This window comes from Coffea arabica, chromosome 2c, assembly GCF_036785885.1.
Source record: "Coffea arabica cultivar ET-39 chromosome 2c, Coffea Arabica ET-39 HiFi, whole genome shotgun sequence".
NCBI lineage: Eukaryota > Viridiplantae > Streptophyta > Magnoliopsida > Gentianales > Rubiaceae > Coffea > Coffea arabica.
In genome coordinates this window covers 8,546,422-8,559,934 of record NC_092312.1, presented here as the reverse complement: position 1 = coordinate 8,559,934, position 13,513 = coordinate 8,546,422, and the positions used below count along the sequence as shown (strand labels likewise).

Sequence of the window (13,513 nt, the reverse complement as noted above, 5' to 3'; positions counted from 1 at the left end):
TTGTCAAATCTTTCACATCTGATACTGAAAAAGGAGAAACAAGAATCTGCTTTGTGCTGAAGATGAATGCATCTAGATGACAATTCATCACTGTTGTTGGAGTGAATATTGGTCCAACTGCAAAAAGGCAGTCCGCCTTCTCTCTCTCGCGAACGGACCCAGATTCTCCCAAAATTTGCCTGATTAAATTCTGGGAAATTTCTCTGCATAAAAAATGTCTGTGCTGGACCCAACCACCTTCCAAACCATAGTCCCTTCTCGATACATCACCTTCACTTTTCCCAACCCACTCTTCCTTCCCGCTCGTCCCCGTGACAGCCATCTTCTCTACACCTCTCTCCCCCGCATCGCCGTCCTCGACTCCCCCTCCCCCATACGCACTACCCCCCTAGTTGCGGCCATGTTAGTCCCACCCAGACGCGAACAAGACTGGACGTTCTCCACCGAAACTGGTCACCTCCAGCTCCTCCTCTCCTTTCCCTATCTTTCCCGCCTCATTTTAATCTCCAACAATGATATTAATAATCCCTCCCACCCCACCTCCTATAAAGCTCCACCCTTGTCCGCAACCGCCGAAAACCCACCAACAACAACAATTGAAGAAAAACTATTGCCACTGCTAATGGCTTTGACGCCCAAATCGGCCTTTGACGAGAGCAATGGCTCTCTAGAAATACCCTTCTTGAGTTACGAAGATGAGGTGATAAGTAGTCTAGTGTTAGAAATTTGTGTTGGGCCTTGTGTTGGTGAAATGCTAATAGAAAATGTTGTGCTGGAATTGGAAAGTAACAAAAATAACAAGGGTAGGGAGTTTAGGAGAAGGTTGAGGTTTAAGAGGATGCCGAATTTAATTCAAACCCAGGTCAGGATTCATCCGATCAGTGAATTGGGTGTCGCGGGTGATGAATTGGAGGGGGTTGAGTTTACGGTGGATAATGGAGTGTTGGCCCAACCTTATCTGAATCCAATGATGGCAGGTCTGGTGGTGATTAGTTCGAATTTGGATGAGCAAACCCGCTGGGGATTAGGCCTAGAGCTCTGTGTTTGGGGGTTGGAGGAGGGGCCTTGCTCAGATTTTTGAGTGATCAATTAGGTTTTGACGTTGTGGGTGTGGAGGAAGATGAGGTTGTTTTAAGCGTCGCGAAGAAGTATTTTGGGTTGAGACATAGTGAATCGGTTCATTTATGCGTTGGTGATGGAATGGAATTGATTCAGAGGCTTGCATTAAAAGGACAGGTTGATGTTGATAGTAAGTTTGATGTGGTTATGGTTGATTTGGATTCAAGTGATGCTAGAATGGGCACTAGCGGCACCGCCTTTGGATTTTATCAGAAAGTCTGTTCTTTTGGTAGCTAGAGAAATTATCTGTCAGCGTGGTGTTCTCATTATTAATGTGATTCCTGCCAGCAAGTCATTCTATGAGAGGGTGGTTACAGAGTTTCAGGAGGTTTTTGAGGAATTATATGAAATTGACGTTGGAAATGGGGAGAATATGGTTCTTGCTGCCTCGCGGTTGTCGAAAATTAGGACAGCTTCTAGTGATTTTGAGAACTCTTTCCACCAGAAGCTAGAAGCGAGTATCCAGGGATCTTATATGAATTCTGTCAGGAAAATCTAAAGGGTTTGGGTAGCTATATGATTAAGATATATCGACACTTCGTATTTAGCCATTAAGGACGGCAAGGTTCAAGAATCAGTGGTGATTCTCAAGGAAATTACAAAAGGTTGCTGTTGCTGCTAATTTGTAGTTAAGATAGCACTTTGAAGCTTCTATGTAACTAGTAGTCCTTCAAGGTAAACCAGATTCAAGAACGACTTGGGATTCCTCATTTTCTTTACAGTTCTGTGGAAGTGACGAAAGCTTCATGATTATTTCCTGCCTTGGTTGTTGTAAGTGCGGACAGGAGGTGTTTCGGCGCTGTTTAATAGGTGCAGAAATGTCAAAGGATACCGACTTCAAGGCACAGAATGTATCAATTGAATTCCATATTTGATGATAATACAACTGATTCTTTTCAGTGTGCAGCACTTCCAGCTTCCAAAACTTTGCTTTATGGTAATAGAATGTTCTCCTTGGGTTTTACATTTTTCTTAAGGGGTGTATGATCTGGCATTTCAAGAGCAAGCTGCTATGGTACTTTCGGAAAGAGAGGGCATGGGGAAGATAATGCATCACTGACCTTTAGAGAATGAACTTCATAGAGATATCCCTTTTGATGTGAAATAAGTTGCATAGAGATCACTGTATTCTGCATCTGCAGTATTTTTCTGTTTGCCTCGTTGGTTTCGTATTCATGTCTTTTCTAATACATTATCAATAGTTCAATTCTACCTTTATTAAGGTTAACTAAACTTGATATGGTGATCGAAAGTGCAAAAGAATTAGTGGCAGTGTATCTGTATGTGGTTGATTGGAATGATAGGCAGGGAATGGGAGATTGCTCAACTCACCTCAAATGCGTATTTGATTGCTGTAGACTGGTAGTTTACCGATTACCCTACTTTATACAACTATTACAACACATCTAAAAAGGAAAAAAAAAAACATCCACTACAGGATTGGCAATTCATTTCTAATTCTATAGGAAAAATAATACCCAAACACAAGAATTGGAATTGAGGTTTCAATTCCAATTCTATACTCCAATTCTATGGAGAACCAAACATACCCTCAGATCTTTTACATATGCATTGGTCTAAGTAAGAACAGGGGAACAGAAAAGGCAGTTTTTTCAACATTACATCTGCAAAATACGTTAATCAACAATCTATTATATCCACAAAAAGAAGTACAAAAGCTGAAGCGAGAAATGAAAACTTCTGGAGGAGGAGAAGGGTACAATAATAGTAGTACTAAAGGAGGGTAATGAGGATGAAGATGAGGAGGGCAGCAATGAAGGAGTACTTGAGAGCTGCCAGCAAGATTGCTATTGAAATCACAAACAGCTGCCACAGCACCTGCACGCTTGCCCAGGCTAACACCCCAGTCAATCCAACCGCCGCCACGTTATCCGGGTCTGGGTTCAACAGCAGATCAACCCATTTCAGATTCAATCTCGGCCCCCGTCCATTCCCATTCCCGTTCTCCCCATTCTCACCGCCATTATCACCATCGATTCCGTTGCTGTCAGTATTATTATCATCTTTGAGCCCTTCCTTGCTCAATGGATTGCTACTGTCTTCCCCGTTATTACTTTTGTTGTCATCTGACGCCCGGACCAAAAGCAAGAAATTCTTACGGAGATTAAATTGTGGGCTGTGGGATTTTAGGGGAAAGTTGTTGCGGAAATTAAAGGGAAGAACAGTAGTAGAAGAAGAGGGCGTAATACAAGATGGTTTGGAGGAGGAGAGAGTGGAGGCTGGGGTTAGTGTTAGCGGGGGCAAGAAGGAGGGGAGCCCGTCAACTGATTTCATCATCTGGCTATTCTGCTCTCAGTTCCTCCTCCTCCTCCTCCTCCTCCTCCTCCCAGCCTATATCATTTGGTTAGATAACAAAAAAACAGCACTGAAACTGTGGCTGGCGTTGTCCCTTTCCTATTTTAATGAAAGTAAACTAAAATTACCATTGCTAAAGCGTTAAACAAGAGAATTCTAATTGAGTAATTGAAACTGACAAAAAGTAAAAGATAAAATAGGCGTTAATTTTGTGCATGGATTCATGAATTTAGAGTCCTAATCACCTAGAAATGCGTCTGCAACTCAAGTTTATAATTTCCTTCTTGATTTCCTACTAATAGCCTTTCCTAAATTGCTGTATTATTTCCCTTTCATCACTTTTGTATTTGGAGAAAATTAAGATATGTAGGTCAAAATATAAGTTTTCAAAATCATCTTTTCTTTTCCAAAAAAAAAAAAGAGAGAGAAAGAAAAGGAAAAGAGAAACAAAATAGTGAAAGGGTGAATTTATTAATTTAATAGTTTAACTTTGAATTTTTATTATTGACTGTTAGTTTTAATGGAAAAGTTAAAGGGTGACATTTTAACCTAAATTATGAGAAGGTTATATATGAATTTTTAAATTATAAGGAATTATGTAGTAAAGTATTAAATCACTGAGATAAAAGATAATTTCAAAATTAACAAATGTCGCTATACAACCCTCTAATTCATGTGGGAATTCTTTCTTGAACTTGAAAGTCAGACTTTCTATTTGTTTAACCATTTCTTCATCTTTTCTTTGAAACTTCCAAATCTGTATTATGGTCTACTCTAATATTTCTACACTTCTTCTATCCAAACTGCACATATTATGAGAGTCTCGCCATTTAACGTTCAAATGACTAGTAGAATACAAGGAACACACACACACCAAGGAAATTTCCAATAGTTATACCAAATATGTTTTACCTTGATTCACATTGACTAACATTGTTCAGAATTCAATATCTTCCTTCTGTAATGCCTATTATTACATTTTGTCTCACTTTACCTTTCTAGTAATATTTTTGTGTTTATGATGTTCTTCATCATTGACCTTCAGATCAACTGAGTCTATGCAAGCATTAATGGATCCTGCAAGTCTGCAACTGGCCAATTGTGCTAAATTTTCCCAATGAAGTCTTGACTGCTGTAAAATAATCAGCCAAGAAGAAATTGGAAAAGCCACCACAGCAGCAAGATTTCCTCTTTACTCTCAGCGAAATCATCATCTGGACAGATACCAAAAATAGTAAAAGGAGAGCCATTGATCAACCACGAGAAGCTATGCATCTTAAACTAGTTTTGGTTGCTAGTTTGTTTACGTCGTTCGTCTTCTTGCTCTGTCATCACCATTTTATAGCTTTCATGAGGAGTGCTAATCCTCCAGCTGCTGCTGTACATTACATAAGTGATGCTGCTATTAACTGTGGCTTTAATGGCAACTCAACCGCACTTGATGGCCGTGAATGGATTGGAGATGCCCCCTTAAAGTTCCTGTCTGGCAAATCAAGAATCTCAACTGCAGCTGAAAAGCCATTCCCAATTGACCCTGTTCCGTACAAGACTTCAAGAGTCTCTGCAACTGAATTCGGCTATTCATTTGAAGTCAGTCCAGGTCAGAAATTCATTCGCCTACATCTTTACCCTGCCTCATATCGCGGTTTTGAAAATTCTATAGATTCTTTCACTGTCAAAGCTGGCCCTTTTACCCTCCTCAGGGATTTCAGTGCCTCAATTACTGCTGAAACTTCAGGTGTCAAGTACCTTATTAAGGAGTTCTGTCTGAATGTAGAAGAAAATACAAAATTGAACATAACTTTTTCTCCTTCTCTGAATCTGAATAGCAAGTCAAAAAGTACACATGCTTTTGTAAATGGCATTGAGATCATTTCAATGCCAGCTGGACTTTATTACACCTCTGATCGTGACTCAGGAGCCCCTATAGTTGGTCAGAAAAATCGATTCTTTAGTATTGACAATAGCACTGCGCTTGAAGTCATACAGAGGTTGAACATTGGAGGGAGCTCTGTGTCATCGGCAGAAGATTTTGGAATGTTTCGAAAATGGAATGAGGACACTAAATACCTGGTAGAATCCGGTGCTCATCGAGTCCATCATCCAGCACTTAGGATTAAATATACTACAAACATGCCAGCATTTGTTGCCCCAGCAAAACTTTACCAGACCTCTTGGAAAGCAGCAGGAAACTTGAAAGGAGACCAGATATATAACTTTACATGGAAAATGCCCGTAGAATTGGGCTTTGGATACTTGATAAGGCTTCACTTCTGTGAGCTTGATGATGAAATGGCACAGAGTGAGTTAAGGGAATTCAGTCTCCTTATAAATAATCAGATAGCAGAGACAAAGGCTGATGTGATTAGATGGAGTGGCAGCCATGGGGTTCCAGTATACAGGGATTACATGGTCAAAATGAAAGGTGACCAAGGTGGTAGCAGTTGTGATCTCTTGATTGCCCTGCAATCAGCTAATGAATTAGTTTTTGGACTCCTTAATGGACTAGAGATCTTCAAGTTGAGCAACCTCGACAACAGTCTAGCAATTTCAAATCCTGCAACTCCAATGACAGTTTGTACCCCTTCAGGCGTGAAGATTAGAAACATGTTTTTAGCTTTTGGCCATAGCAATGTTGTCACGACTGGTATGACACTCCTCGTTATTTTAGTCAATGTCCTAGTGTACCACTTGACAAGAATTTGGGAAGCAAAATTTTGCCTGAAAAATGACACAGTGGCAGCCACAACTGAGCCGGCTTGTCGTTGCTTCTCACTCGCTGAGATAGTTTTGGCAACACAAAACTTTAGCGATGCATTTGTTATTGGAAGGGGGGGATTTGGCAAAGTGTATAAAGCTTACATCCCTGCCATTCAAGAAATTGTTGCCTTGAAAAGATTGCATTGGAGCTCCCGACAAGGAGCTCATGAGTTTTGGACTGAAATTGAAACACTTTCCAAGCTCCGGCACATTCATCTTGTCTCTTTGATCGGCTATTGCAATGAGAGCCAGGAGATGATCCTAGTTTATGAGTATATCCCTCGTGGCACACTTGCTGATAATCTCTACAAAATGAGCAGAAAGGGAAATGATATTGCTCCTCTTAGTTGGGAGCAAAGGCTTAGAATCTGCATTGGTGCTGCTCGTGGACTGGAATACCTCCACAATGGCACTGAATATGGAGTCATACACCGTGATGTGAAGGATTCAAACATTCTGTTGGACGAGAATTTTGTGGCAAAGATTTCCGATTTCGGACTGTCCAAACTTGAAAGGTTAACCCAATCGAAGAGCTATGTTAGCACAAAAGTTAAAGGCACTCCTGGATTTTGTGATCCAGACTATATTGCAACTCATAGATTGACGAGAAAGAGTGATGTATATGCCTTTGGGGTTGTCTTGTTGGTAGTTTTGGCAGGGAGGCCTGCAGTGGACAATGGAACTCCAGAAGAACAGCACAATCTTGTATCATATTTCCGTGAATGTATTGCAGAAGAAAACGTGGATAGAATTGTTGATCCTAGTCTACAGGGGAAGTTCTCATTAAACAGTTTAAAAGAATTTGTGAAATCTATTGAAAACTGCTTGCACCACCAGCCCAAGAAAAGACCCACAATGGCTCAAGTGGTGGCGAGTCTCGAGCAGGCGTTGCAGCAGCAGGAGAGCACTATGATTTCTGCGTCAAGTGCCAGGGTAGTTGGCCAGCCTTTCCGGGAAGGAACTCTCGAGTCACTGCAAGTACTTGAGGAGAGTGCCAAATCTCCACAGACGGAAGGAATCACAAGTACATCAGCCGAACTTCTTGGCTCACCGACTAGAGGACAAGGCTATCCTCCAGCCCGAAAATTGTTATGGGGCTGGCCATGGAAAGCAGTGCTTAATAGATCTAAGCCTATGAACAGAGAAGGTTTGGTATTACAACATAATTGTGGTTCTCACACCTTAATTGATGAACAACCAAATAAACGTAGACCTAGCTAGACATTTGATGAACAATCTAGTCCTAGCTTTCTCATTTCATGGTCTTACTATCATAGACAAAGTGTTAAAACTCCATATCGATTCAGTATCCACATCTGCATTCTTTTTTATTAATAAATCACACATAATATGAGTTTGAAGCAACTAACTACATTCTTATACATAAACCATGATTTTGACTGATATCCTGCCTACATTCTTGATTCTTGCACATAAACCATGATTTCGACCGATGTCCATTCAATGTACTTGATTAGAACTTTGGCAAGCCGAACACAGCTCAGCATTCTTATTGGTTAGAAGTCTTAAAGTTCCGTTCAGATTTGTAGCGTAATTTTCTGCTGAAGTGTTCAGCACGTGTGCTTATATGATGTGATCTGTTGAATTTTGCATTGTTAAATGTTAACGGTTTGACCTTAGTTATTTCGTCAGCACTTTTAACTATAAAAGGTTATGCAAATCATGCACTTAACTTTTGCATTCTTGTAGAACTGGTAGTATCATTTTTATGCTTTTAATGATATTAATGTAATAAGGATGGAGAAAAAAGGTGAACTAGCCTTCAAGAACAACGATGTTAAATAAGTCAATTGCTCCTAAGTCACTCATTTAAATTCATCCTGTAATTTTGAGACGATGGCACTCACTATTAAAGGAGGGCATTCTTAATAGAACTTTAACTGACATAGACTTCGTTCATAATCAAATCAGGTAAAAAGCAAAAGGGTAAAATGTCATCATCACTAGCTGAAGTTCTGCCGCTTTACAGTTACAAGGCACTGGCTAATGCAACAGATCATTTTCATTCAGGGAATATGATAGGCGAAGGTGGTTATTGCCAAGTCTACAAGGTAATACAAATTACTCAGGAACTGCATGTATTGTGTACGGGAAACTGATTAATAATCATATTACTAAACTGTGTCTGCAGGGAATTCTATCAAATGGTCAGGAGATTGCAGTGAAAAGGATTTTCAGTCTAACAATATTTGGAGTGTTTAAGAATGAAGTTGCAGTTGCTTCGAAACTGCAACATCCAAATATTGTTAGACTGCTCGGATGCTGTGCTGAAAGAGAGGAAGAAAAAATGCTAGTTTATGAGTACATGCCAAAGAAAAGCCTGGAGGCCCATTTATTTGGTGCGTCTGAAAACAAGTTTATTTATTTATTTGTCTTTATTCTCTGTTATTCGCATAATTATTAAGTTCAGAGAATTAGCGAGGAGGATTAGTTTGAATAGGTATGGCACTATAATACACTGTGACTCTTTGTCAGATTCAAAAGAACTTGATTGGAGTAGACGTGCAATCATCGTCCAAGGGATTGGCAGAGCCCTCCTTTACCTTCACCGGGGGGATTCAAGACAAAGGATAATTCATAGAGATCTGAAAGCAAGTCACGTCCTCTTAGACAACGGGCTGAATCCAAAAATATCAAATTTCAGCCTAGCTAAAATTCTAGGTGGCGACCAAGACGAGCATGAGACCGACAGGATTGGAGGGACATAGTAAGCAAACATTAATTCCTTCTCCCGTCACTTTTCCTATCATCCTGATGATTCAAACGCTTTTCTTGGAAAATAAATTTCACCTCTTTATCCTTACATGCTGTGATGCAGTGGATATATGGCCCCAGAATGTTTCATACAGAGAAAAGTTTCTGAAAAGACAGATATCTACAGCTATGGAGTCTTGTTACTGGAGATTGTAAGTGGAAAGAAAAATTGGCAGCTTGTTGGCGAGGACCGGCATGACTTAATAGTATATGTAAGTTTACTTGGTTGTGAATTTTCTCTTGCAAAAGTCCAGCTCCACTTCTATTTGTCTCAAATTCAATACTTTCACTGTGTTCACAACATTTTCAGGCCTGGAAGCTGTGGAATGAAAATAAACCAATGAATTTGGTTGATCCACCATTGCTTGTTCCCCCCACTGAAACGGAGATATTGAGATATGTACATGTTGGTTTATTGTGTGTGCAAGACTCTCCAGAAGATAGGCCGAATGTCTCTACTGTTCTTTCAATGCTTAACGATGAAATTGCAGAGCTTCCTCGGCCTAAGGTTCCGTCTCATATTACAGCACGGGGTCTATCAAGAAGCTCATCTCTCCAGAGCACTATTATCATACCGAGTTCTGATAATGATTTCAGTTTAATAAACATCGAAGGAACATAGAGCCATGAATGATAACCTTTCCTAGTTTCTGGTTTTCCAGTTGTCGAACAAAATATCTTGTTCAATATACGAAGTTGTGGGCAGAGTGAACTGTATATTTTACAGATTGTGTACCCTCCAATTTAGCCATCTAATAAGATACTGGTAACTAAAGCTACACATGGTTCATCAGACATTTATTTTCTTTGAATTCCAGATTAAACATTATACGATCTAACCAATTATAAATGTTTTTCTTAACCAATCATAGATGTTTTCAATATTTTCCACATTCAAATTAAAGCAAAAGTCATTTGACTTCCCATGGTATTCTCGATAGATATTTCTTAAGATTCTAAAAATTTTCTTGATTTGTTTCACTTTTCCTTTTAATAACTTCCTGCGGTTATGATATATTATTTATATTTAGGGTTTGTATCACTTTACCTCCTTAAACTATACCCCAACTATCAGTTTAGTCCTTAACGTTAACTTTTATTCACTTAACTCCTTGAACTAACGGTCAAACAAGACGGATTCACGTAAAAAGACATGTTTAGATCTAACTTAATTATAAATAGACAAATATGCCTATGAAACCCTAAAAAAGAAATTTCATTCTCAAAAATGCCTTTTATGAAGTGGCGGGACGACAAAATAAAAAAATCGAAACCACTTTTCTAATTTCTTCTTCGTCATTATCAACCCAAACTCTCTCCATTCTCCCTCATAGAAACCCTAGAAAGAATCAAGTGTTTGATGACGGATCAACAGACAAAATCAAAGAAATCAAGCTTGAATGGAGGCGAAAGACTTGAAGCGAAAATTTGAACTAATAATGTCCGATTCCCAATTCCTTAATGTGTAAGAATTGCTTCAATTTGGAAAAACTCGCATGTTCTTATACTTTGGAAAATTATGAAAAGAAAAGGACCACTAGGGAAAAATTTTTTACTAACATATCACTTCAGAAAAAATAGACCTTATAATAAAATAACAATAAAATTTTCCAAGATTGTCTTTGTGGAAAGACGTGCAAACAGGTTATGAAATTCCACACTTCTATATCATCATATTTGCAATGTCTTGAACAAGGTATTGCACAAAATAAGAAATTTTGATAATAATTTAATAAAATAGAGGAGAGAAAAGCCCTCCAATCCTTGTTTTATAGTTAAAACACGAGGGTAGGGTATTTTTGTCATAAAAGTTTTCACCAAACTTTTAGTTAGTTAGCGGGGCAATTTTTAAGTGGGTTAATGGTCAATTATCTACTTTGACTTAACAGATGGACTTAAGTACCTAAAAATTAACGTTAGGGGCTAAACTAATAGTTGGGGTATATTTTAAGAGGGTAAACCGACAAAAACCCTTATATTTATATAAATCGGTGACTTTGAAGTCGACGAAAGCCAACCCATGAGTCTACAATGGCACTAGCGGCTGCTCTTGTTTGGTTGATGGTGGTAGAGTTTCCTGTTAAATTAAAGTCTAAACCAGAGGAAAATGAAACCAAACAAGACATCCAATCCAAGACGTTGAGAATAGCAGCTAGCTTTTCCATCTACGGTTTATTCTCAGCAAAACCACCACCTGGATTGGATTGCATGGCCAATTAATTGCCTGTTTTCGTCCATCAAGAAACCATGTATCTGAAGCCACTTCTAGTAGTTATTCTATTTTCTTGCATCTTACTCCATCCTGATCAGTCTATGGTCGCCTTTTTTAGTGCCGGAAATCCCCCAGCAGAGCCGCATTACTTGGGCGATGTTGTTGTTGACTGTGGCTCTATTGGCAACTCAACGGCGCTTGATGGCTGTGAATGGATTGGAGATAGAGGCTCAGACTTGATGTCTTCACTGCAACCAAAAGGCAAAACAAGGAGCTCAATTGCTGCTGACAAATTATCCTCCGTCGACCGTGTTCCGTACAGAACTTCAAGAATTTCTGCAACTCCATTCCAGTACACCTTTCGGGTCACCCCAGGTCAGATATTCTTGCGCCTACACTTTTACCCTGCTTCTTACCGAGGTTTTGAAAATTCTCTGGACTTTTTCACTGTAAAAGCTGGTCCTTTCACCCTCCTAAGGGACTTCAGTGCTTCACTTACTGCTGATGGTTCTGGTGAAAAATATATTGTCAAGGAATTTTGTCTGAATGTAGAAGTAAATGCAAAATTGAACGTAACGTTCTCTCCCTCTAAGAGCAGCAAGTTAAAGAAAGTGCATGCTTTCGTCAATGGAATTGAGATCATTTCCATACCGGCCGGTCTCTATTACACGTCTGATGGTGAGTTAGGTGCCCAAATGGTTGGTCTGAACAATCGGTTCTATATTATCGAAAACAGCACTGCACTTGAAGTGGTTCAAAGGTTGAATATTGGAGGGGGCTCTATCTCACCAATAGAAGATTTTGGCATGTTTCGAAGATGGAGTGGGGATGCTAAATACTTGCAGGAATCCGGAGTTCATCGAGTGAGTCATCTGACTAACAGGATTAAGTACACAAACATGCCAGCATTTGTTGCTCCACCAAGGCTTTACCACACTGCTTGGAAAATTGGAAGAGGTAAAAGAGGATTTGAGATGTACAAGTTTACATGGAAAATACCTATAGATCTGGGCTTTGGCTACTTAGTCAGGCTTCATTTCTGTGACTTCGATGCTGGTATGGCAGAAAGCAGGCAAAGGGAATTCACCATCCACATAAATAATCACATAGCTGGGCATAAGGCTGACTTGATCAAATGGAGTGGCGGCACTGAGATCCCAGTATACAGGGACTATTTGGTGATGGTGAAAGGAGAGAAAGAAGTCAGGAATTATGATCTCTTGATTTCCCTACAATCAGTGGATGAGTTGGTTTTTGGACTCCTTAATGGACTAGAGGTCTTCAAGTTGAGCAATCCTGACAACAGTCTTACGACTCCAAATCCTTTATTTCCAAGACGAGCGTCCAAAATTTGGAACCTGAAGATTCCAAACTTGTTCTCAGCTTTTGGCCAGAGCAATGCTGTTTCAACAGGTATGACAATCATAATTATCTTGCTAAGCATAATACTCTATAACTTGAAAGAAAGTTGGGAACAGAGCTTCATTGAAGAGAAAAACAGTCTGTCAGCCCAAGATGAATCATCTTGTCGTCGATTTTCACTTGCTGAGATCATGGCAGTAACCCAAAACTTTAGCGATGCATTTTTTATTGGAAAGGGGGGATTTGGTAGTGTATACAAAGGATCCATTCCTGGCATTTCAAAGACTGTTGCCATAAAGAGGTTGAATCCAAATTCCAGGTAAGGGGCTCGGGAGTTTTGGGCAGAAGTTGAAACACTTTCCAAGCTCCGCCACATACATCTCGTCTCTTTGATAGGATACTGCAATGAACGCAAGGAGATGATCCTTGTATACGACTACATGTCTAGCGGCACACTTGCTGACAATCTTTATAAAGCTGCCAGAAACGGGAAGGCCTGTGTTCCACTCCGTTGGGAGCAAAGGCTTAGAATCTTCATTGGTGCTGCTCGTGGACTTGACTATCTTCACACGGGCTCTGAATATTGAGTTTGAAGAAGCGCTGAGTTTCCCCGAACCGAGCTGACCTGATTATCTCGGCGCGCTGATGGAAGAGCTGGTTCCAATCCTGCAAAACAAACAAGAATGAACAAGCAATGGGGGCCCGAGGGTTGTCCCCGAGGGCGCTCCGATGGTCAAGTTAGTTTTCCGGTGAGTCTAGTTCACGGGAGTAAGCAGTCGAGAGCCCTTGGTCAATAGTGAACGTACCTTCTTTGTCGATGCGAGTTATCTTTCATACCTACTAAGGGAGTCCGACCTCCATACGTTTCGGGACCTGCCCGGAATAGCCCGCATCCCGCACTTAGGGGAATTGCCTCCGACCTCTGCGGGATGGTCCCTTGCCCCCTTCAGGAACCCTAGCAGCGCGGCC

The 13,513-nt window shown here is 40.2% G+C and overlaps 3 protein-coding genes across 3 annotated transcripts; all 3 read left to right on the top strand.

Annotated features, from left to right (window-relative positions):
- The first annotated feature begins 400 nt into the window (after positions 1-400).
- Positions 401-1,618, top strand: LOC113723832 (uncharacterized). The gene is made up of 3 exons (XM_027246801.1): positions 401-977; positions 1,094-1,249; positions 1,353-1,618. Exons 1-3 carry the CDS (start codon positions 401-403, stop codon positions 1,616-1,618), a joined length of 999 nt encoding a protein of 332 aa, XP_027102602.1.
- A 2,632-nt stretch (positions 1,619-4,250) lies between these two features.
- On the top strand, positions 4,251-9,749 carry LOC113725701 (receptor-like protein kinase FERONIA). Its single transcript, XM_027249008.2, has 6 exons — positions 4,251-7,342; positions 8,128-8,267; positions 8,348-8,555; positions 8,692-8,923; positions 9,035-9,182; positions 9,281-9,749. The coding sequence occupies exons 1-6, from the start codon at positions 4,705-4,707 to the stop codon at positions 9,590-9,592; spliced, it is 3,678 nt and encodes a 1,225-aa protein (XP_027104809.1). The 5' UTR covers positions 4,251-4,704; the 3' UTR covers positions 9,593-9,749.
- Positions 9,750-11,217: 1,468 nt separating this feature from the next.
- On the top strand, positions 11,218-13,131 carry LOC140035486 (receptor-like protein kinase FERONIA). Its single transcript, XM_072076726.1, has 2 exons — positions 11,218-12,863; positions 12,993-13,131. Exons 1-2 carry the CDS (start codon positions 11,218-11,220, stop codon positions 13,129-13,131), a joined length of 1,785 nt encoding a protein of 594 aa, XP_071932827.1.
- Positions 13,132-13,513: the final 382 nt, after the last annotated feature.

Bases quoted from the DNA above. Each gene is read 5' to 3' on its own strand.
- LOC113725701 (XM_027249008.2), top strand. From the start codon at position 4,705: ATGCATCTTAAACTAGTTTTGGTTGCTAGTTTGTTTACGTCGTTCGTC. The intron at 8,556-8,691 runs GTGCGTCTGAAA...ACTCTTTGTCAG, and splicing joins CCTGGAGGCCCATTTATTTG to ATTCAAAAGAACTTGATTGG. The intron at 9,183-9,280 runs GTAAGTTTACTT...CAACATTTTCAG, and splicing joins GGCATGACTTAATAGTATAT to GCCTGGAAGCTGTGGAATGA.
- LOC140035486 (XM_072076726.1), top strand. From the start codon at position 11,218: ATGTATCTGAAGCCACTTCTAGTAGTTATTCTATTTTCTTGCATCTTA. The intron at 12,864-12,992 runs GTAAGGGGCTCG...CTACATGTCTAG, and splicing joins AGGTTGAATCCAAATTCCAG to CGGCACACTTGCTGACAATC.
- LOC113723832 (XM_027246801.1), top strand. From the start codon at position 401: ATGTTAGTCCCACCCAGACGCGAACAAGACTGGACGTTCTCCACCGAA. The intron at 978-1,093 runs GTCTGGTGGTGA...GTGATCAATTAG, and splicing joins TCTGAATCCAATGATGGCAG to GTTTTGACGTTGTGGGTGTG. The intron at 1,250-1,352 runs GTAAGTTTGATG...TTCTTTTGGTAG, and splicing joins AGGACAGGTTGATGTTGATA to CTAGAGAAATTATCTGTCAG.